Source organism: Thamnophis sirtalis, unplaced genomic scaffold (assembly GCF_051295495.1).
Source record: "Thamnophis sirtalis isolate CommonGarterSnake01/CBP01778 unplaced genomic scaffold, rThaSir2_p1.2 scaffold_1, whole genome shotgun sequence".
NCBI lineage: Eukaryota > Metazoa > Chordata > Lepidosauria > Squamata > Natricidae > Thamnophis > Thamnophis sirtalis.
The window spans coordinates 64,899,469-64,924,048 of record NW_028261381.1 but is presented as its reverse complement, the minus strand read 5'-3'; the positions used below and the strand labels follow the sequence as shown (position 1 = coordinate 64,924,048).

General features: G+C 38.5%; 3 protein-coding genes across 3 annotated transcripts; all 3 read right to left on the bottom strand.

The window, feature by feature from the left end:
- Positions 1-5,157: 5,157 nt before the first annotated feature.
- LOC106543780 (olfactory receptor 5J3-like) lies at positions 5,158-6,105 on the bottom strand. The gene has a single exon (XM_014059861.2). The coding sequence runs from the start codon at positions 6,103-6,105 to the stop codon at positions 5,158-5,160; it is 948 nt and encodes a 315-aa protein (XP_013915336.2).
- A 5,075-nt stretch (positions 6,106-11,180) lies between these two features.
- On the bottom strand, positions 11,181-12,116 carry LOC106546024 (olfactory receptor 9G19-like). Its single transcript, XM_014062781.2, has one exon. It carries the CDS (start codon positions 12,114-12,116, stop codon positions 11,181-11,183), a length of 936 nt encoding a protein of 311 aa, XP_013918256.2.
- Positions 12,117-17,361: 5,245 nt separating this feature from the next.
- Positions 17,362-18,327, bottom strand: LOC106543799 (olfactory receptor 5AR1-like). The gene has a single exon (XM_014059877.2). It carries the CDS (start codon positions 18,301-18,303, stop codon positions 17,362-17,364), a length of 942 nt encoding a protein of 313 aa, XP_013915352.2. The 5' UTR covers positions 18,304-18,327.
- Between the last annotated feature and the right edge of the window lie 6,253 nt (positions 18,328-24,580).

Below are 24,580 nucleotides of genomic sequence, written 5' to 3'. Positions count from 1 at the left end.
AAATAAAATGAACCTGATTAAAATTCAGCTTATGAATCATCACCCAATGTGGATGCAGAAGGATGAGAAGATACAATATAACATCCACACAGGGTAGATTTCTTCATTATGTAGTGACCAAAGATACAAAATGTTGAACTTGACATGCTGAAAAAACACATGGACCAAGAATGAAAAGCCACCTTCCTAGGTAGGGTATGTCAATAATATTTTTACCCTTCCTTATTATTACTGAAAAACAAGCAAATTTCATGGAGTAAAAGATGAGAGGCTAGTTTGTGACCTAAATGGTTATCAATGAAAGAAAATGAAACATTTGGTCCTAGGAAAAGAAAATGGAATGGTTAAAGAGAAATCTGCATGTTATTATTTTTCAATTCCTCAAATTGCTGAAAAATAGTGAAAAAGAAGAAAATAATTCCATTTCCCAATCTTCCTAGAATGATATAGGATAGTGGTTTATCAGTAGTTTCTATTAGAATTATGTTTATAAAGAAAGTGTTTTTAATACTGAGCAGTTTTAAAATATTCAGACTAATCTGATAAATCCCAGAAAATCCCAAGCACCCTGAACTTACCTATCGACTCTGACCTCAGTGACATCTACAATAGCATTCCTTATTTTCTGATTGTAAGTGGTTGCTTCTATATGAAATGAGTTAGGAAATTCTTTGCTTCTGGGAAGAAATGCAGATTTCTTTCAGGTTGCAAGTCTTCTTCATTTGGTCCCAGCATTTCCTTGTCTGTCTGTTGATCTTGGTTTGTGCAAGAGATCCTGAATCTATTGGGAAACGTTGCTATTCCCTAAGTAGTCCTGACCTTAGAAAAATGCTTTCTATTAATTATCATTAACAGAAATTGGAGCTATATTAGCAATAGCAATAGCAATAGCAGTTAGACTTATATACCGCTTCATAGGGCTTTCAGCCCTCTCTAAGCGGTTTACGGAGTCAGCATATCGCCCCCAACAACAATCTGGGTCCTCATTTTACCCACCTCAGAAGGATAGAAGGCTGAGTCAACCTTGAGCCGGTGAGATTAGAACTGCTGAACTGCAGATAACAGTCAGCTGAAGTGGCCTGCAGTGCTGCACCCTAACCACTGTGCCACCTATTGCAACTATTTAATGTCCAATTAATAAATATGATTGAAAATTGTAGCTTACTTTTGAAAAGTTGCTATAGCAATAGCAGTTAGACTTATATACTGCTTCATAGGGCTTTCAGCCCTCTCTAAGCGGTTTACAGAGTCAGCATATTGCCCCCAACAACAATCCGGGTCCTCATTTTACCCACCTTGGAAGGATGGAAGGCTGAGTCAACCCTGAGCCGGTGAGATTTGAACAGCCGAACTGCAGAACTGCAGTCAGCTGAAGTAGCCTGCAGTGCTGCATTTAAACACTGCGCCACCTCGGGTCTATCTGCTATACATTTGAAATGTTAGTTGACGTATGCCAATGGACATCTACAATTTTCCTTATATGACACAATAATTTCAACCATCAACTTGCTCCCAGTGTTATTAGTGATTGTATCTGTTTGTTTCTATTTGTTTATTTCTTATTATCTCTTGGTTATAATGAAAGTTTGAATGGTCATATATTAAAGATGACATACCTAAGACTGACTCAAGGCTATCTATTGATGAAGGAGCATTTTGGGAGGGAGTGCTTGAAATATTTTTGTTTTTAAAGCTTTCGGGGATGAAGAAAGAAAGAAAGAAAGAAAGAAAGAAAGAAAGAAAGAAAGAAAGAAAGAAAATAGAAAATAATAGAAAATAGAAAATAATAGAAAATATCTTGATTGGCTGCCTCTAAGTAAAGGCCACATAACACTGCAAATGTTTGCATACAGAGATGGTGTCTTGTGACAAAGCTGGATCATCTACAGATACTTTCTCGGTTACTGGTAGCCCTTGACTTATGACCAAAATTGAGCCCAAAATTTCTGTGGTTAAGTGAGACATTCATTAAGTGAATTTTGCCCCATTTTGTGACCTTTCTTGTCACAGTTATTAAATGAATCATAACAGTTGTTAAATTCATAACAAAGTGGTTAAGAGAATCTGGCTTCCCTATTGAATTTGCTTGTCAGAAGGTCACAAAAGATGATGATATGACCATGGGATATTGCAACTGTCATAAATATGAACCAGTTGCTAAGCATCTGAATTTCAATCACGTGACCATGGGAATGCCACAACTGTGATAAGTATGAAATGTGGTCATAAGTCACTTTTTTCAGTGCCATTGTAACTTTGAATGGTCATTAAACGGTTGTTGTAAGTCAAGGACTACCTGTATTCTCATTAACTTTTCATCTCTGCTTCTCATCATAAGATATGAATAATAGTAAAGGTAATTGATTAAAGTTGATTCTTGTAACACTTGAATGAGCCTTTACCTGCTGACATCATGAGGTTCTCTAATGTTTCCATGTCTAAGATAAACACTTTCCTGGAAAAGGGATTTTTAAGCTATAGATCTCTTATTTTACAAGAGATAAAAAAGAAAGAATCCTACCAGTGTGTACTTTTTTTGTTTTTAAATCTATTTCTTGGAGTTATCCTCCTTTTGCTATCCTCTTAATCTTCCATCCTTCATCAATTTTTTCATATATTCTTCACTGTATTTTCACACCTTCCTGATCATTGACACAGATAGCTCTCAGCCTTAGGTGGATGATCCTAACATCGTGGGGAAGAAAATCTCCCTAAGGTTGGGATGGCCACCAAAAATGGGTCATCTTCCAGAGCAGCTGGAGTGGAAGGATCTTGAACTTTCCTTCCGGGAATAGCTAATGCAAGGGAACTCTACAATTTGGGAGCTAACAAAAATTTGACTTCTGCGTATAAATGTATTGGTGACCAGATTGTTCCTGTGATATAGTTTTTCTAAATCTAAGCCAGACCTGGATGGTTAGCAAACAAGCCCATGCATTGTGAATTGAATTTCCGAGTAAGCTCAGTAGTTAATATTTTTACAAATTAATAAGAATTGAATAACTGATGTCAGAACAGTCTGCTCTTGCATAATTGCATCTGACCCAGCAACCAAAGCTAGGCAAAGATGCTCCTGGCCATGGTTTCCATTTTGAAGCAGGATTCTTGAAAAAAAAACAAGATCATAACCTGCTCCTTTTTCAATAGTGTAGTGTAATACAATTCAGAAGCATTTTTTGAAGTATCTAGGAAGATTTCATCTTCCTGGTCATGATACCCCAGGTTCTTCAGCACCTAAAATGCTTGCGTGATGAAGTGGCTGCAAACGAGAACTAAGCTGAGAGAGCACAAGGGATTCCACAATCCAAAACTCAGCCCACTAGATTTCTGACACAGGAACCCCAACCCTATTTTTTATCTGATCAGGTATGATAAAGTCTATTGCCTTTTCTCCAATCACTCATGTTGGTGCATGGTCTTACTGTGGATCCAAAACTTTGATTCCATTGTCAAAAACCTTCCTGGGTAAATTTTTGTTTTGGACACTCCTGCTTGGAGAGGGGGTATGAGAGAGAGAGAGATGGGAGGTAGGGAAGAAAGAGGGAGAAAGAAAGCTATAAAAATTATTTTGGTGAAGAAAAGAACAATTTTTTTCATTCTTACCATTTTTATTATCATTTTTGCTTCTTTAAAATGGTTCCTATTTACTGGGTATTAAAAAGTACATAGATGCCACTGAATTTATATCCCTTTCCTATTGCAAGAATATATTTGAAATCAAAGGAAGTATGGGCAAAATTTTGTAAGAACAATTACATTCTGCTCTGGTAACCAAAATGAACATAAAATGACTAGCATATTAATGAACATTATCAGCAAAAGTACGAAAAGGCTAAGAAATAATTTGAAATACATTGTGATTGGCCTTTGACTTTATATAAAGATATGGCAATGGTGGGTTTCAAATTTTTTAGAACCTCTTCTGTAGGTGTGGCCTGCTTTGTGGGAGTGGCTTGCCAGCCATGTGACTGGGTGGGAGTGGCTTGCTGGTCATGTGACCAGGTGGGAGTGGCTTGCCAGCCATGTGACTGGGTGGGCATGGCCAACTTGTAAAATGTGTTGAAACTCACTTAACAACACTCGTGCTTAGCAACCAAAATGTTGGCTCAGGAACTCTGGCATTGAAGTGTGCAAGTCTTAAAGCTGTCAAGATACAAGACACTTGCACCCCTAACCCTTTAGAAAAAAAAACCCAGGGGTGTTCAAACCTGACAGCTTTAAGACTTGTGGACTTCAACTCCCAGAATTCCTCCTCTCGCTCTTCATCTTGATGATGTGCAGACGGGCAGGGGGAGGGAGCTGGAACTGGTTCTAAATGGCACTGTAGATTTGTGGAACCTCTTCTATAGAAGAGGTTAGAACTGGCAGGAACCCACCCCTGCCATATGGTAACCCTTGTGTGCAAATCTGAGTGACCAGAGTGGGAATTTCAATGCAGAAACACAGAAGACATAGATGTAAAGACAATTTCCACACGGTCCCATTTGGTTTTACACAGAGTGATATTTCAATGCTCAGCCCTGTTGAACAACGGTCCATGGGAACTAAATTACTGTAATTACTTGGGTGGGAAGGTTGCACCTTTAGGATTTTGCATGCAGCAGCCACTGAATGGTTCTTTAATGAAAATGCATAATTGGACATAGGACATTAATCTAGGCCATCCTTGTATATATTTTATTTAAAAAAGCAATAAGAGATTTAAGCCACTTAAATTGAACCAGCATTTATTAAGTCAAAATATCAGAGGAGACAGACCAGATCAGACTTTGATTGAAACAATTTCTCTTTAACATGGATGTTTAAAATTGCAATTTTTATGATTACAAAACAATCCCAGTTTGGTTTTAAATATGTATTTCACATTATTATTTTACATACATTTATATTACATTACGTATATGTCACCATCTTTAACATTTAGCAATTAGATTCCATTAATTGGTTTTATGAAAAATATAATATCTTGGAGAAATATTTAAATATGAATGTTTTTGTTGTCAAAATATCCCTGAGGAACATTGCTATAGTCACTAAAATGGTAGTAAAACTAATTTAGTCAAGACGTTTTCCAAGCAGAAGTGTGTCAGAAAAACACAGTTAATATACCCATAATTGCTTCTACAGTTCTATATTTTACTGGTCTTTTCATGGTATTCAGTTTTTGGTATAAAAGATAACACAGTTTTTTCCCCCCAGAATTTTTCTGAAGGCAACCTTTACCTCCTGATTCCTCAGGCTGTAGATGAAGGGGTTGATCATCGGAGTCACTACAAGATACAACACAGAAGCTATTTGATTGATGTAGATAGACTTGGTAGGTTGTGATTGTGCATACACAAAGCCAGCACATCCGTAGAAAATAGTGATGACCGTGAGATGAGATGTACACGTGGAGAAGGCTTTCTTCTGAGATTTGGCAGAGTCCATCTTAAAAATAGCAATCAGGATATAAATGTAGGATGTGAGAACAATGACCATTGTTGCTATTAAAGTGAAGCCAATAAATATAAATTTCAACAGATTATTGAAACTGATATCTGAACAGGCAAGCTGTAATAGTGAAGGACCATCACAGACAAAATTCTTAATGATGTTTGGTCCACAGAAGAACAACTGAGTTGCAGGAATGATATGTAATAAACCATGTAAAACCCCAGTAACGTAGGAAACGACTACTAGTCGGACACATTTTAATTGGGACATGATGACCAAGTAGAGTAGAGGGTGACAGATGGCTACATAGCGATCATACGCCATGATCGCTAGGATGTAACACTCTGCAGTGGAAAATACACCATAAAAGTAAGTTTGAATAAAACAGCCTGCAAAAGAAATAACCTTTTTCTCTTTTACAAGATGACTTAGGAACTTTGGGGTGATAATTGATGCAGTGCAGATATCCACAAATGATATATGACTGAGGAAAAAGTACATTGGTGTGTGAAGTTTAGGACTGATCCTGAATAAGACAATCAAGCTCACATTCCCTAACAGGGTAATAGCATAAAGAGTAAAAAATATCACAAAGAGGATGAGTTGCAACTGTGGATCATCAGTCAATCCAGTGAGTATGAACTCTGTCACCTGCGAGCTGTTTCCCATTGAATCAGATAAATTCTGTGGAAATTGAAAGAAGGCAGTAATCAGAATTATATACTATTTGACCAGTGGAAAAATGCAAAGAATAAGATATTCATTATGAGAAATGCACTATGGTTTCAATCAAAATAAAATTGCATCAGATTAAAATGTAGCCTACAACTCAAGGTGGATGCACGAGAGGGATAGGAATATATTATATAACATCCATATTCTTTATCTTATATTTGATCAAAAGTACAAATTATTATTTATTTATTCATTTGCAATTTATTTTATTTTATTTTTATACAAGCAATTCATCTTCCATTAAACAGTGTGTCATCTGGGTATAAATGTTTTGTGCAATAACAATTAAAATTTACAGTCATATTCATTATTTAATCTATTCTTAGCTTAATACCAACAGCATACATGTCTAATACTATAACAATCCTCTTTCTGATTTATTTAACTCTATTAACTATATTAAAAAGTACAAACTACTGACATGTTGAAAGAACACATGGACCAAGAATGAAAAGCCACCTTTGAATGATGTGACAATAACATCAACTTTCTTCCTTAATATAATTAAAGAATAATCATATAGAGTACAGTAAGAGGTAGAAAGGGAGTTTGTGATCTAAAATCTTCAAAGGATGACACAAGACAGTTTTGTCTTCGAGAGAAGAGGAAACTGGAAATACTTAAAATGTTGGACGGTAAATCGACATGTTGTTATTGTTGTATTCCTCGAATATCTGGTAAGCAATGAAAAAAGAAGTCATCTTCTCTGTTACTCCTGAATGTTGGTTGAGCAACTTTATCAGATTGTATCTGATAAATGGTATAATAATTTATCATTAGTTTCAACTAGAATTGGGTGTAAAAATAACAGTTTCTGTCTTTAATACATGGCAATTTCAAAATTCTCACCCTATTCTGATAAAAATAAAAAGACGCCAAACAGGCTAAATTTACCCATTTACTCTCATCTCAGTGACATCAACAATAATTTAGAGCATTCCTTCTTTTCTGATTGTAGGTGGATTGCTTCAATATGAAATGAGTTAGGGAGTTCTGGGAGGAAATGCCGATATCTCCCAGCTCCAGGATCCTGGTGTTCTTAATTTGGTTGTTTCCTCGGCTGTCTTTTGGTCTGTGCAGGAAATCTTATTTCTAATGGGGAAACTTCTCAGTCTCTAAGTAGTTTCGAACTTAGACAAATGTTTTCTATTAATTCCCATTATCAGAAATGAGAACTGCACTGTAATTTTTCAATGTTTAATTAATAAGCTCCCTTGAGCTTACTAGTTTATTTCACTTTTGAGAAGTTGAAATTCACTTGGAAAAGTTAACATGAGTCAGTTGAATGTGGAAATGAATATCCAGAACTTTCCTTAGATGACATAACCATTTCAACCACTGTTGTAAACTCTTATGTATATTTAATTTTACTTGTTTGTTTATTAATACCTGTCAAGTATATTTATAATGTAAATATGAATGGCCATACAGTAAATTAATGATGGAGTATCCTATTGTTGAATAAATTTGTTTTTGGAAGGAGAGGGTGTTGATAAATTTAGGTTTCTACAGCTCAAGGAAGGGAAGAGAGGGAGGGAAGAAGGAAGGAAGGAAGGGTAAAGCGGTATATGTATCTATGTAAATAACAGGAATATATATTGTTAGAGATCACTACAAAATCTTCTTTGTTGCCCTCTGAGAAAAAAAATGCAATAAAAGATCCAAGGCTCAAGAACACATCAGTTAACCCACCTTTGCAGGATCTTCTTATCATTCTACAGGGTGGATAGAAAGACTGATACCTCTGCCTACTATCCCTGTGAAGCTTGGATATAACCAAGAAACTACCTTCAACTGTCCTTTTGTTTTGTTTCAGAAGCAACTTTTCCCACATTGCCTGGAAAGCAGAATGGGGAGGGGTTATTCTTAACGAGTTTTACTGCCAGGGAATGTTTAACACAACTCCCTTTCTATTCTAATGTTTCCTATTCGAACACTGAGATCTTATGTAGGAATGAAGAACCTGAGAAAAAAAACAGCAGGCAATATCTGTGAAGCTCTAAGTGATGGCGAACCTATGGCATGCATGCCAGAGGTGTCACACAGCACCCTCTCTGTGGGCATGCGAGCCATTGCCCGAGCTCAGCTCTGCTGCTCTTGTGTGCATGCCTCCCGCTGGACAGCTGGTCTTCGGGTATCTGCCATTAACCATATGGCTAACCATATTAAATTTTTCTTATGTTTATGATATAAAAGACAGTTTTCCCCACAAACATAATGTATTTTTAAGATTAATTTCAAAGTCTGAATATTCAAAATCCAATGTTCCAATGTTTGTCATTAATTTAAAACTTTCAACAGCCTTGCCTTATTTTTGCTCTTTATTTTAATTACAAATATTATAAAGATAGATATTCATTTTCAAGCAGTTAATAGGAAATCTCTGAAAGTGGTAGCAAGGGAAGTGGAATATTGATGATGAATTCTCTTGACTTCCAATTCTTATCCCATCATGAGGAGCAACCCTTAAGGAGAACAGCTTGGGCAACCTCATGTCCTCTCTTTGTCCAGAGAAGATTGACAGAGCCTGCCTATTCATGGCTCCACGTTTCACTCAGCTGATATAAATTCACCTGCTTTTTTAACCAAATCTATTGAAAAATAATTTAATGCCGCCTTCATTTTTAAACTCTTTTAATTTCAAGCAAAGAAACATGTTGTGTTTTTCTGGCCCCCAAATCTGAATCAAAAGATCAGTGAACTATACAACTGCAGAAAGGAAAAGGATTATAAACATGTTTGTGTGTGTGTGTGTGTCCTGAGATTGAAAATGGAGTGATGGACAGGAAATTATATATTCTCTTCTAAGAGCTTCTGACTGCTTATTCCCGTCTCAGAAAATAATAAAAAGTGGCAAGTTGAGAATGTGGAAGTGAATTGGTGCAGAAAAAAATATAAATCTAATGTTCCAAAGGTGCTTTTTCAAGAGGCAACTGGACTTTCTGGACATCCAGGAAAAAAAAACACCTTTGGGACAACCATGATCTGGATGACTGAGATTCTCCATAAAAATATAAATCCAATGTGCTCCTGCCCTATTAATCTACTGTTGAAGTATCATGTTGTTAGCATTGGTGCTGAAAAATAGTTGGAGTTTTAGTGAGAAGGTAATGGAAACGATTATTTTGCCATACTTTGATCATGCAGTAAGACTTTAGATAACTTAGATCTCTCTGAATGTTAAGATTATCCAGGCTACCTAAAGCAAAGGTGGGTTGCCAATTTTTTTACTACTGGTTTGGGTGCACTCCCGCATGTGCTCCTGCCACTTCTGCACATGTGCAGAAGCATTCAGGCAAGTGAGTTGCCGTTACTACCAGTTTGTCCAATCTGGGCCGAACTGGGAGTAACCCGTCTGAACTAAAGGATAAGAAAGAAATATGTTCATTTTTTTTTCATTTACTTTATTTGTATGCCGCCCTTTTCCCTGAGGGGACTCAGGGCGGCTCACAATTCAGGGGGAGGGAAGGACAAACAAGTTACAAACATGATGACAATACATCATTAAAAAAGCACAACAGTCATACTATTCGAGTGGGGTTGAAGTCTTTAGCCCCAGGCCTGTCGGGACAGCCAGGATTTAAGGGCTACGCGGAAGGTCTGGAGGGTGGTGAGGGTAAGAATCTCCACGAGGAGTTCATTCCAGAGGGTTGGAGCAGCCACCGAGAAGGCTCTCCTCCGGGTAGTTGCCAGTCGACATTGGCCAGCTGATGGAATTCGGAGGAGGCCTAATCTATGGGATCTTATTGGCCTAGTGGAGGTAATTGGCAGTAGGCGGTCTCTCAAGTACCCAGATCCAATACCATGAAGGGCTTTGTAGGTGACAACTAGCACCTTGAAGCGCACCTGGAGATCAACAGGCAGCCAGTGCAGCTCGCGGAGGATAGGTGTTACGTGGGTGAAACGAGGTGCACCCACGATCGCTTGCGCGGCTGCATTCTGGACCAGCTGAAGTCGCCGAATACTCTTCAAGGGCAGCCCCATGTAGAGCACATTGCAGTATTCCAGCCTAGAGGTCATAAGGGCACGAGTGACTGTTGTGAGAGCCTCCCGGTTCAGGTAGGGACGCAACTGGTGCACCAGGCGAACCTGGGCAAATGCCCCCCTGGTCACAGCTGACAAATGATGTTCAAAGGTCAGCTGTGGGTCCAGGAGGACTCCCAAGTTGCGGACCCTATCTGAGGGGCGTAGTATTTGACCCCCCAGCCTGAGAGATGGAACACTTGGCCAATTAGTGGGAGGGAAGCACAGCAGCCACTCGGTCTTATCTGGATTGAGTACAAGCTTGTTAACCCCCATCCAGTCTCTGACAGCTTCAAGGCCCTGGCTCATCACGTCCATCGCTTCATTGAGTTGGCACGGGGCGGACAGATACAACTGTGTATCGTCCGCATACTGGTGGTATTTTATCCCGTGCCGTCGAATGATCTCGCCAAGCGGTTTCATCTAGATATTAAAAAGAAGGGGGGACAGGACCGAACCCTGCGGCACCCCATATGTTAGGGGCCTGGGGGTCGATCTCTGCCCTCCGACTAACACTGACTGCGACCTGTCCGAGAGGTAAGAGGAGAACCACCATAAGACAGTGTCTCCCACCCCCACCTCCCGCAGTCGTCGCAGAAGGATACCATGGTCGATGGTATCGAAAGCCGCAGAGAGGTCAAGGAGTACCAGGATGGAGGCATGGCCTCCATCCCTGGCTCTCCAGAGATCATCGGTCAATGCGACCAAAGTGGTTTCTGTGCTGTAGCCAGGCCTGAAGCCTGACTGGAATGGATCAAGATAACTCAATGTGAGAACAGATTATTTGAATTTTTTTATTATTATTTTCTGAGAAGGGAATAAGAAAAAGAAAAGAAAAACTGAAAAAAGGAAAAGAAAAAGCAATTAATGTAAAAGGAACATTTTGCAAAAGATTTTCTGAGAATAAATCTATATGTAAATGCAGCCTAAACTATATGAATATTTTCAGGGTAATAAAATACAAGCACATTTTCATTTGTAATTACTTAGGGCATCTTCCACTTCATTGCTTTCTTTTTCAGAGCTTTCTTTACCTCCTCATTCCTGAGACTATAGATGAGAGGATTGATCATAGGGATCACAACTGTATAGAAGACAGATACAACTTTGTCTCTCTTCAAAGCATAGCTGGAACTTGGGCGTGAGTAGATGAAGAGGATGGAGCCATAATACAAAGTGACAGCAGTTAAGTGAGAGGCACAGGTTGAGAAGGCCTTCAGTCTCCCTTCAGTGGAACGTATCTTCAAGATGGCTGCCAGGATGAGGACATATGAAGCAAGAATAAGTGCCAGGGGTATAATTACATTAGAGACAAGAATGAAGAACAGCACTGATTGGTAGCTCTCAGGCACATTACAAGAAAGTTTGACTAATGGAGGTAGGTCACAGAAGAAGTCATCAATTACATTTCCATTACAGAAGCTCAACGTGAAGGTTTTGATGGTTATTATTGTAGCATTGATGAAACCACTGACATATGAGAGTGTCACCAGTCCTGTGCATAGCTTTCTGGACATGTGAGTGGCATACAGCAGTGGGTTTGAAATGGCCATGTATCGGTCATAGGCCATGGCTGCAAGGAGATAGCATTCACTGTAAGCAAGGCCAGCAGAGAAGAAGAACTGAGCAGCACAACCTCCAAAGGAAATGCTCTTGTCTTCACAGATGCTATTTACCAGGATCTTTGGGGAATAGACAGAAGAATACCAGAGATCCAGGAAAGATAAGTTTCCAATGAAAAAATACATAGGTGTATGGAGGTTAGGGCTGCCATAAATAAGTGTCATTAATGTGATGTTCCCTGTGAGGCTGGCTATATATATTAATAGAAATGTTACAAATAGAATCAGTTGTAGGTTTTGGTTGTCTGTGAATCCCAAAAGGATAAAATTCATCACCGTAGTATGATTTTCTTTCTCCATGAAATATTAGCATTAACTGTTAAAAAAAATACTGCAGTTATTTCATCAGATTAGCATAAATTCTCCAAGTCCTATACTTCAGAAACTTTAACATGCAAATTGCAAAAATTAAACATTTTCCTTAAAACCGCACACAAAAATGTTGGGGGAAAATACACCTACGTATGTTTGATTATGTCCTAACAGTGCAATTAATATTTGGATAAGGAAAAATTGAAAACTTCAGTTTCTTCTGTTTCTGCCTAGTGGAACTTACTTTCTTCTCAAGAACTATTACATTTTTTTTCTTTTTAGGATTCTTGATGTTTGACATTTCAGTGGTAGGAACTTTGGAGGTAAATGAACATGTCATACTAGAATTCATCTTAATGCAAGCACAGACAACCAGTCAAATTAGTGTTTTAGACTTTATCAGAATTGACTTCCACAAAGAAAGAGAGAATAGAAAGGTTTCCATGGATGGAAATTCCAGGGGGGGAAACTGTTTAGGATGGTTGGGAAACTCTGAAAAATGAGATAATAAAGGCCCAAAACAAAAGCAATACATCAGAATGAGTGAGTGAGTGAATGAGGGAGGGAGGGAGGGATACAGAGGAGAGGAGAGGGAGAGGGAGAGGGAGAGGGAGAGAGAGAGAGAGAGAGAGAGAGAGAGGGAGAGAGAGACTGACAAACTGAGGAACAAAAAGAAAAGTATAAAAATGGGAAGAGGGGTGTTAGCCTGAATCTGCGAGAAAGGAGTCAGAAAGGCTAAGACACAGAATGAACTAAGACTTGTAATAAATGTCAAAAATAACAACAAGGTTTTTTTTCAATATGTAAAGAACAAGAAGAAAGTCAAGGAAATTTTCAGTCCATTAAGGAAAGAAGATAGCAAGAAAGTGATGGGCAGTAGGGAGAAAACAGAACTCTTTCTTTGCACCTATCTTCATGCAAAAGGAAAAATAGTCCAACCTATCAAAAGCAGCACTGTGGAACACCTATCTGTTTTAAATGAGTTCAAACTCCTGGAACAGATGATTTACATCCCTGGATATTTAAGGAGCAGATGTGAGATACCACTGAACATAATCTTACACAGCTCCTGAAACACGGAACATAAAGAGCTGGAAAAGAGCTGATGTAGTTCCTATCTTCAAAAAGGGATAAAAGTGGATCCAGAAAACCTCAGACTAATCAGTTTAACATCATTACTTGGGTGGGGGGGAAGCAGCAGATTTGTCAAGAAATAAAGTGATTATTAGAAGCCACATTGGTTTGTTGAGAACAGATTATACTAGACAAACCTGTGTCAACCTGTGGATTTCTATACTCTTAAAAGATAATGGTTCCCCTCGCACATATGTGCTAGTCGTTCCCAACTCTAGGGGGTGGTGCTCATCTCAGTTTCAAACCTGAAGAGCCAGCGCTGTCCAAAGAAGTCTCCGTGGCCATGTGGCTGGCATGACTAAATGCTGAAGGTGCATGGAATGCTGTTACTTCCCACCAAAGGTGCTTCCTATTTTTCTACTTGTATTTTGTTACATGCCTTTGAACTGCTAGGTTGGCAGAAGCTGGGACAAGTAACAGGAGCTCATTCCATTTTGTGGCACTAGGGATTCTAAGCGCCAAACTGCCAACCTTCTGATCAGCAAGCTCAGCATCTTAGCCAGCCACCGCATCCCCCTATATATCTCTACTCTTACACACTCACAGAAACCTAGATGATACAAATTCATATATTCTGGCATAAATTGTAATTCTTTCATTTATACTTAAATGCATAATTTCACTTCTATCCCTGTGAATTTCAACTTTATTCCACAATATAAGTCTACTCTCCCTCAGATACATCATAGACTTATAAAATACCTATCTTCTTTTTTTAAATTGTATTTGTTAACTCATAATATTTAATATTCACTCCCCTTACAAACCTGTAGTCATATAAGGAAGTGTGAAGATAGGTTCATTTTCCTTCTTTTTCCCCTGTTTAGAATCAAGCTGGATCTATCTGGAGATCAGTCTCTTCAACAAAAACCAATGTTGATTTTTGATGGTACTTCTGATACGTTGCAGCAATTCTGCTTGTAGATTCTGGAATTATATACATTCAGAACATCAAATTGTGATGCTTCCTGAACCCAGAATTAATTTGCCAAATGAAGTTCAGGAAAACAAATTCTACATGGACACAATTACATTAGAAATGCGGTTTGGAAAATACTGAGGGATATTTATTTAGAAGATCATATTGTCTCTCAAGGATACCAGCCAAGGGACCTCTTTAATTGGTGATAGCTTCATAGCTATTCTGTGATTAAATGTTAGCTATGATATGAACAGACAAACCAGTAAAAATAACCTTTTTTAATTGATGAGAAAATAGACTTGAGAACCTATACCTTAAACTTATTCTCTGTTAGATATTTCTTTGTAGTTTCATATATTTTTCCATTTGTATTCCCTTTATAAATTGCATTAAATGTTATTATTGGTTGCCATTTCTCTCCCCCACCCCCATAAACACTTACTCATTTGATGTAAGACCTTTGAACATTCCAAAGTATAGTGACATTTCCTCTGATGTTGGTAAATTCTAATGTGATGCTCTCCTTTAAAATGTCTGTTGTCTTACAGAGCCTTAATTTTGATACACTTTGACTCATCAACACATATACTCACACAATTTATGTATAGTTTATAAATTTATCTAAAATAATCTAAAAAGAAAATCAGAATAACCAAGGTAAATCTTATAGCAATGGCATCCTTTTCATGTTCATAAACTGCGGTGATTATTACATAAAATTTCATATTTATAAAATATACATTAAAAATGTCACACTATTCCTCAGACATCAATTTTATTTATTTATTGTTTGTTTGATCTTTATTCCACCTTTATTGTTTACAGATAACTCAAAGGGATCCCTAATATCCCTTCCTCTTCCTATTTTCCCTACAACAACAACCCTGTGATCATTAATTGCTTTGGTGAGGTTCCCATGAAAAATGTAATTAGAGAGGTGTGAATCAGCCTTAATCTGAGTCAAATTTCTAAACATTTTAAAAACTGAATGGACTTTCCAGATTTCTGAACAGACTTTTTGTTCAGAAAAAGTGTGTGCATGTGCAAAAGCTTTTTAAATCTCCAGATCTAAATCTAAAACATATTATTATACAATGAGATGCAGAACACCTTGTCATGACATGTATTCTAAAAATGGCTAGTGGGGTGTCCTCATGCCATAGCAAATAGGACATGAGGATCAATCCCAATACATGATCTCTCTTCATTCTGGGAGTCAACTGAACACCAGGATAACACATCTTATGTTAGGAGATAGGATTTGCCTGGAGTTGAACCAGGGGTGGGTTGCTCCCGGATCGCACTGGTATGCCAGAAGGGGTTCATCAAATTTACCGTAGGTTTTAGAACCCATTCATCTGGTGGGACAGTACTGGAATGCTCCCTCCCACCTGCCCCCCCTCACTCGCTCCCCTTATCTGTCCGGTTGCTGCTCGCTCTCTTGCCCCACCTGTTCTATCACCGCTCGCTCGCTCACTCCCCCCGCCTGTCCACACCATGCCTTCCCTGCCCACCGCTCACTGATTGGCTGGCTCACCAATTGCTCTACCTCTGAGAGGCAGTGCGGGAGGCTTTCTTGGATGCCTTCTTTCTTTCTCCAAAGGCGTACAAGAAAGCCTCTCCCCCCCCCCCATTGCCTGGCAGGGAAGCGAGCCCTGGGCATCATCTCTGCCTCCTTCCTCAAGAGCTGGCTTCAGGGACGGCCAGCCACCCCCGTCACTGCACCCTTCACTCACCTTTCACCTGAAGACTCTGCCAGCAGGGCGCCTGCCATTTCACCTCCCGAGAGAAACTCGGGAGAGACGCACAAACAGCCACAATTCGAGGCTCCTGAGGAGGACGTTGGACACCGGGGGTGGCAGTGGCGCCCGCTGCTGCTCCTCCTGCTGCTCCCAATAATGCAGGCTTCTTGGAGAACATTATGTGTTGGAATCCATTCTGGGTGTGTGTGTGCAGGGCAGTTTTTGCTGTCTGAAACACACATACACAGGGATGCAAAAACATCACACCAGAAACATCTTTCTGGCCTAACGGTCAGGACTCACTATGCAGCCTCATGTAACATGAACTATGTGAGCCAGCTACTCCCACACCTGCCCTTTCTCCCCCCTATGCTGTGCTGTAACTTTCGATTCCCCCTTTCCCCTCCCAATGCCATGCAGCTTGTAACTTTCTATTCCCCCTTTGCCCACCCTTTGCCATGATGTGATTTTCTATTGGTTTATTTGTAGAATGCTGTGAACTTTTCATTAGTTTACTTGTACCATGTGTGATTATATATGCCTTCTTTTGATGACGCTGTAACTAACTTTTCTAATAAAAGAGACCTTTGATGTTTCATTCGAAGCTAGCTCATCCCGAGGAATTCTGTCTGGTGTTTTCCTTTTGATTAGGCGAAGATACATGAGTGGCCCTCCAGTGAGGCAACAACACTGCAATTATGCTGCAGGAGCAGTGGCGTACCGATTCCAGCAGCTGCATTTTCCCTTGAAATTTGCTGTTCCAGCAACCCAAAGGGGACATTCTCCCAGTGGTGTCTCAGGTGCTCCCCTCCTTAGCCGGGAGGGAGTAAGGATGGCTGGGCACAGTTTGGCACCTCCCAGCTAAGGGGTTGCTGGGACACCAAATTTCAAGGGAAAACATAGCTGCCACTGCACCTGCAACTTAATGCTCTCCAAAAAGCCTGCATTACCGGAAACAGCAGAAGGAGCAGCAGCGGGCGCCACCACCACATGACACCTGACACCTCTGGCTTGAGGGCTGAGAGTTTGGCAGCCCTGATGTAAATCATTATTATCTAATCGCATTGAAACAATTGTTCAACAATTGTTCAAAATTAAACTGAAAGAGGAATAAATTTATTCTTTTTCAAAGATAAAGCATTTGGAAAAGTTGCTATTTTTATTTGGAGGTTGTTGTTTTGACTGGAGTAAAATATACATATATTTAACAGCAAAAATAACAGGAGATAGATTTATTGTTTTCGGTCTAAAGTTACTTTTAGAAACCACATTATGAAGCCAAGTTTTCTTACATCAAATGCTTGATTATCATGGTGGGGAAAAAAAACCCTATCATTTGCTTTTCAACTATAAAACTGTAGATTCCTACATACGTAGAACTTTACATACAAGCACTGTAACATTTTAAATTTAGCATCTTATAACTGAGAGATGGTTATTTATGGGATAAAACTTTCTTGCTGATTACTCTTCTAAATGCTTCCTTCACATCTCTGTTTCTTAGGCTATAAATCAAGGGGTTCAGCATAGGGATGATAACAGTGTAGAACACAGAGGCCCACTTGTCCTGATCTAATGAGTAGCTGGATGGCGGCCGCAAATACATAAACATCACTGTCCCATAAAAGAGTGTGACCCCAGTGAGGTGAGAAGCACAGGTAGAGAAGGCTTTGAGCCTGCCTTCAGCAGAGCGGATTCTCAAGATGGCAGCAAAGATGAAGATGTAAGAAATTAGGATGATGAGGAGGGTGCTGAATTCGATGAATCCACAAAGGCTGAAGAGGAGGATCTCACTGACATAAGTGTCAGAGCAAGACAATGCCAGGAGTGGAGGAATCTCACAGAAGAAATGATTGATGACATTAGAACCACAGTAATCTAAGCTGAAAGTCAGACTAGTGTGGGATGCCAAGCTTATAAGGCCTATTACGTAGGAACCAACAACTAACACCAAACAGACTTGTTTTGACATGATTGTGCTGTAATGGAGAGGACGACAAATGGCCACATAGCGGTCATAAGCCATGGCTGCCAAGACATAACACTCAGCATCCACAAAGCCCACAAAAAAGGCAAACTGTGTGGCACAGCTGGAGAAGGAGATGACTTTACGCCGTCTCAAGAAGTCAGCCAGCATACGTGGGGCAATGGCTGTTGAATATCCAAGGTCCACCAAAGAAAGGTGGCAAAGGAAAAAATACATGGGGCTGTGGAGGTGTTCATCAAGCAGAATCAGGAGAATCATGCCCACGTTTCCTATCACGTTTGTCAAGTAAATGGTCAGGAACACCACAAAGAGCACAATTTCTAGGTACGGATTATCTGTGAACCCCAAGAAAATGAACTCTATCACCTGTGTGTGGTTTCCTCCAGCCATCTTCACAGAGGGAGAGGAAGAGGTGATGAGTTGAGATTTGGAGGTGAAATAAAAAACCCAGCCCAGAAAAAGGAAAAAAAAATTAGGCTCAAGAAAATAAAAATAGCCCAAGAAGCTTTTGCGATGCTGGGCAGAAATGCCAGTAGTTTTTCATCTGAGTCTCCCTTCAGTACCTTCGGTTGATGGTATCCTCAGAAGCATCACAATTTTACTCATTCTATGCTACTGTATCAAGAAAAGAAAGCAGTTCTTTATTTGATAAAAATGGCAGAAGTATTTAAAATTTTAAAAGAACAATTAAAAATTAAGCATTTGCAATAATTAGCTTCCTTGTTATGGAAGTGAAATGTCCTTCAATGAAAGCAAATATAGAATGTTATTTTGTACAGTCTAGACTAGATTTTTCCAGTCCGGAACCTTCTATACACATGAGAGTACAATTATCAGCATTCTCAGGCCTTGTGATTAGACAGAAAACCTATAGCCTACATAGCAATAGCAATAGCCCTTATATACCTCATCTTGCCCCCAACAATCTGGGTCCTCATTTTACCCACCCAGGAAGGATGGAAGGCTGAGTCAACCTTGAGCCAGTGAGAATCAAATTGCTTGAAGTTATGTCTATGTTACATGTAAATGCATATATGCAATGTCTGACTGCAGGAAAAAAGACAGAGTAAAGCTAAGTATACCAATGAGCCCTGCCCATGGTTCTTATTGATATGGTCAGGAATTAAGTGTAGTTTTACTCTGCTGTTACCAATGAGAACCAGCAACCAGTTGCCTTACAAGCAGCTCATTACTCTGGACAGGTGGTCAGTAGGAATGTGCACTTCCCACTCTTCCTGCTGGCCAGCTATCAGTGTGATGAACTGATTGACCGAGAACTGGTCATTGGATCCCTCCTGTGAAATGACATTTGGAAAAGGGATCTGAAATAAAACCATTGTGAGTATGAGGGAAAGGTGTCATTTTCTCTTCCCTCCTTGCAAAACTATTTCAAAGAACTCGGTTGCTGGGAAGAAGAGTTGCCACTTCTCTCTTTATGGCAGCCCATGAACTTTTCCCCTTCTTTTTTTGAAACCAGATTGAGACCAGACCAGTCCTCTCCACCATTATGGGATGCTCTGTGAATACTGGTGCATGCACACCTCAGTGCATGCTCATGGTCCTCAAGATGTCCTAATGCACCTGAAGGGTATCTGCTGGATTGAAAATATGCTCATTCGTGTTATCAAGATATAATGGTAGTTATTGTTTGTCTGAAGGTCACCCAGATGGAAATATACTCTGGAGATTGTCCTTTTTAATTCTATTTCTTATTTGATTTCAAGACAACAGCCAACTTTTTTGTGTATATTCTCTGCAGTATAGAAACAATTGGATACACAAATGGGGTCAAAATAAAGATTATTTCAAATCCTATATGGAGACATTTGTTGTTTGCTGCAAGGAGGTAAGTCAATAACTATAAATGCCTATTGAATGTTCAAATTATTTGTGAGAAGAGAGATGAAATCTGAAATTGGTTGAGGTTATTTGAGGAACCTGATAGACTCCATCTTGAATATCTGACTAGCAAGCAAGCTACTCTGGAAAATTACAGCTTGGAGCACAATTAGAAAGTTACAATGATCTGATCAGAAATAGCCTAATCCCTCCCTTTGTAACAGGGAGTAACAGGACATGTTTTGCAGGAAGCCGGTAATGATATTATTGTTCAGTTCTGGGAAAGCGGGGGCTTTTGGAGCTTTCTGAAAGATCAAATGATGTTGACTGGAAATTACCTGGGTTTCTGGAAACATTTGGGGAAATTCCATTTTTTGTATGCCACCAACCAGTGTTACGATACACGTGACTGTATTTTTACATTGTACTTTGTACACGCAACTATATTTTTGTATCCAAGTTATGACGCATTTGATACGTCATTTTGTGAATTTAAGGCACACCCATGTACCTTGTAGTTATTCGCTTTTGTTTGGGAATCCACTTGCACAAGTGAAATAAAATAGATGCTTTTTGTTGATCATAGTGTCCTTGGGCATTTTTTTTTGATATGCAGAAAATATATCTGGGATATTTTTCTCGCATATTAGACTTATTTTTTAAAGACTGCTTTATTATTGTTCTAGACACCAAAATGAAGAATAAATAAATGTTTGATCTGAAGAGGCCCAGTGCTATTGTATCTTCTTTTAAATAGCAGAGAATAACTATACTTCCAGAAAGCCACATCTATTTTAAGAGCACCTATACAAGTATAGTCTGAAATGTAACACCACAAACAGTGTATATCATCTGTACTGTTTGCTGTTTGCTGCAAGGAGGCAAATTGCTGGGAGGCAGAGGCAGATTTCCCTCCCCCTTGTTTTCCTCCCCAAAAACTAGGTGTATCTTATACTTCGGAGTGTCTTATACGCCAAAAAATACAGTAATATGGTTTAGAGTCATGAAATAGATTACTTTGATGTCACATGACTTAGTGAAGATTGATGTCACATGACTTAGTGAAAATCGTTTGCGAATGCAGCTGTTCTAAATAGATTTTCCAATTAATCCTGAATTCTATTTGTATATGAATAATTTGTGGCACTGCCCAGGTGAACTAATCTCAGCTAAGATATGCCATGTTATCCCAGTGAGGCTTCTGCTCTGTGCACTTAATTCTTTTATTCTGTGTATTCCTCAAATAGGGCCATGCATGCAGGTCAGCAAAATAATAATAATATTCTGAATTAATTGAGAAATAGTCCTAACTATTTTTTGGAAAATAGAATTTTGAAAAAAACACATTTCATTAAAATATTATCCAGTCATATTCAGAATTTCCTACAATGCATAGAGATTCTATAAGCACAGAAATTCCTCTAATGTATATAGCTGCTAAATAATTAATTTGCCTTTAGCTTAACTTGACTTACCTTACGAATCTTTTCTGCAACGTCCTGGATTTTGTGCCTTTCTTTTGCCTTTGAAAAACATAAGCAGAATTTATCAGTAGGATTATAAATTCTTTGGGGGACTGGAAGCTGGGGTAAGGATGGACTTACTTTTTAAAACTGAATGGAGGGCAGTGAGATTCTTGACTTTCTTTTCTTTTAGCAGCAAAATTGCCTTGGGGCTCACAGCATCAGAAGTCTCTCTCCTTTGCAGTACTTTCTAGGGGTGTCCAAGTAGCATTTTTGGGAGCATGCAAGGTATGTTTTCTGTTTAAAGAAAGCTAAAGCCAAAGAATCCTTGATCACTTGTATACACACACACACACACACACACACACACACACACACACACACACACACACACACACACACACACACACACACACACACACACACACACACACACACACACACATATATATATATATATATATATATATATATATATATATATATATATATATATATATATAATAAATCCAAAGGTACTGCTTCAAACTATCAAGGATAACATTTGTTTTTCAAAGAAGGAAGTAAAATGTATTGGATTTCCACCCACTGGTTCTGAACCAGTTAAAGGAAAGAATGGGAGGAAATGCAATAGCAATCTCATCTAGTCCTCATCTAGTGACAGAATGTGATACCAAAATGAACTTTTTATCTAGAGTATTATGGCCAGAGAATTTGACATTGAGGAGGTAGATTCAAAAGCTTTCTACATTAGACACAATTGATTGGGAACATGCAGGCTAGGTAGTCCCTTTTTCCCATAACCTATGAGATGAATCATGGCAATGGGCTTCTAACTAAATAACTGTGAGTGATGTTTTCGTCTTCTCCTTTCATTTCCTCAGCTAGAAGGATCCTGTGTTGTGAATCAGTGCTTGGGAAGGGACAGAGCAAGAGATAACTCTCTTATCATCCTTCTTATACTGGTTGCCTTCCAGATGTGCTGGTGTCACAGTTCCCATCAAAATCTGAGAGATGTAGGTCTGACTCCAACACCTCTGGAAGATATCAGACAGGAAAATCTGGCCCATATTGTCCAAATGGCTCTAATTTTTTCCTGACATTGCTTCCTTTTCTGAGCTAACCTTATTTTGGAGAATCTTGTTATTTTCTTTGTGAGATCTACAAGAATGGAACAAACCATTGGATTTTTTTTCTGTTATGACCTGAATCATTATAATAATTCCAATATTCTAGGTACTATGTCCAGGCTGGCATTTCTGCTAAAGCAAATACTCTGTGTTAAAGCAAAGCAAAAGTAGTAGTTTTGCATGGAAAAAAGGAAGCAAGGACTGTGTAAATACTGTAATGTCAAGCATATGAAACACCAAAGCATGTTTATCACACTACTTTTGGAAGAAAAGAGCACTGTGGCTTTTTAGAAATTACTTATATATCTGCTTCTTACCCTTCTTAGCAACAGTTTTTATTCAGGAGATGTCTGATTATCATTAAAGACTAGCTTGACATCTCAGCATCTCTATTTATCTCTTTTCTTGGCTTTTATCAAGGAGAATCTTCTTATTGCATCTTTTCTATATTGCCTTGGAATTTAGATTTCCCAAATTCTGGTTTTGCAATACCCAGCCTCACTTTCTCTAAAACTATATCCTACCTGCCTGGAAATTATGGTAGGAATCTTGTGGATTAGTCAGTTACCACTTAGAATGCTCAGAGAAGATGGTCAAATAGGATGCTCAGAAGATGATCGCCCCATCCTTTGTGCTTCAATTATTCAGACTGACAAATTGGAGGTATTTATTTGTCTATCTCAGAGTCCCAGACATCTAATGCAAGTATTGCATTGCTCACAGGAAGCCATTAAAAACAATCATTTCCCAAAGGACTTCTACTTTTACTGAGTTAATTAAAGAGATTCACTTTCTCTTGAAATTTTGCCCCAGGAAAAATATTGTTACATGGGCATAAAAAAGTCATTTGAAACTGACACTATCCCACCAAATTATCCAAATCAATACCCAATACAATGCACAATCTTTCTTAGAAGACACTGTCAGGATTATTTATCTGTCAACATATATAATACATCTGTATGACAATTTATATATATATATATATATGTTATGGAGACAATTACATTTAGCCAAACTAGAATACATATTTTTATTAATACTGTTTATGTTTAGATTATTTTCTTGTTGTCTTGATCCAGGACTGATTTATTTGAAAAGTAGTGTATTGACTTAACCATAATTCCTGATCATGTTCCAATACTAATATCATGCTTTGACACATGGACTTTAATTTTAGAAAGAAATGGTTTTTTTAGAGATGATTGTTAGATTGTTTGATTAACAATCAAAGAAAAATGGTACTGATTCTTTTTAAACAAACAGAGAACTGACCAATTGTAAGAGCAAAGACACCACTGTAAGATAGAACTCTTCAAGGAAACTAGGAATTTCAAGCAAGGTCACTGGGAAAACTGGAAGCTTATATCTTCTCTCCCTGAACCTGCTGAAGAGCAGTATTTCTCCAGGGTGATTTCCATTTCTCCTTTGCTCCATTTCTCCATTTCTCCTTTGTTCTCTACTCTCCACTGAAAAACTGATCAGTTAACGCAAGAAAAAAAAGTGGGTGGGTTTTCTGTTGAGTTCCCAAGAATTCACCAGTTTAAGTTGTGAAGCTTTTCTTTTGCCATCTATTGACTTTTGCCATCAATATTCTAGCCTAGGCTAGAATATTGGACAGAAAATCTCACTTCAGAGGAAGAATTATCTTTATCTGGCGAAGATCAAGAATTTGGATTATTTAATTACGGTTCACTTGTTACAGCATGGAATATTGACATTCAGAAGGTTGTAGGAATCTTCCCTTTTTAAAATTCTCTGTTTCAAAGAGATTGAAATAGACAGAAGCAGATCCATGGTTTTCTAATCTTTCCTCTAGGGAAGATTTGAAGCCAAAGTACAAACATATTTCAGTTTACACAAAGGATTTACATGACTGATAATCCTAACTGTGTTTTAAAATATAATTCCAGAAAGGGCTTCATACATATATTTGTACTTTATTTATGCATATATGTGTATCTTTTACTTAACATGTAGTGTAGTACGACAGGCATACTGTTATATTTCTGGAATGAATAACTATAATTTTTACCAACTGACTGACTGGTGGTGATTTCATTAACTTCTTTATCTACATAATAACAGATGGATAAATGTACAATACCAATAGTAGACGTTACAAGCAGAAGACAAGCAGGAGAGAACAGTTAGTTTCATTTCAAAGTTCAGAGCAGACAGAGTCTTAAGTTTCTGTTTCAATTCTTTGCACAGACTCAGAAGAAGATTGCAGGT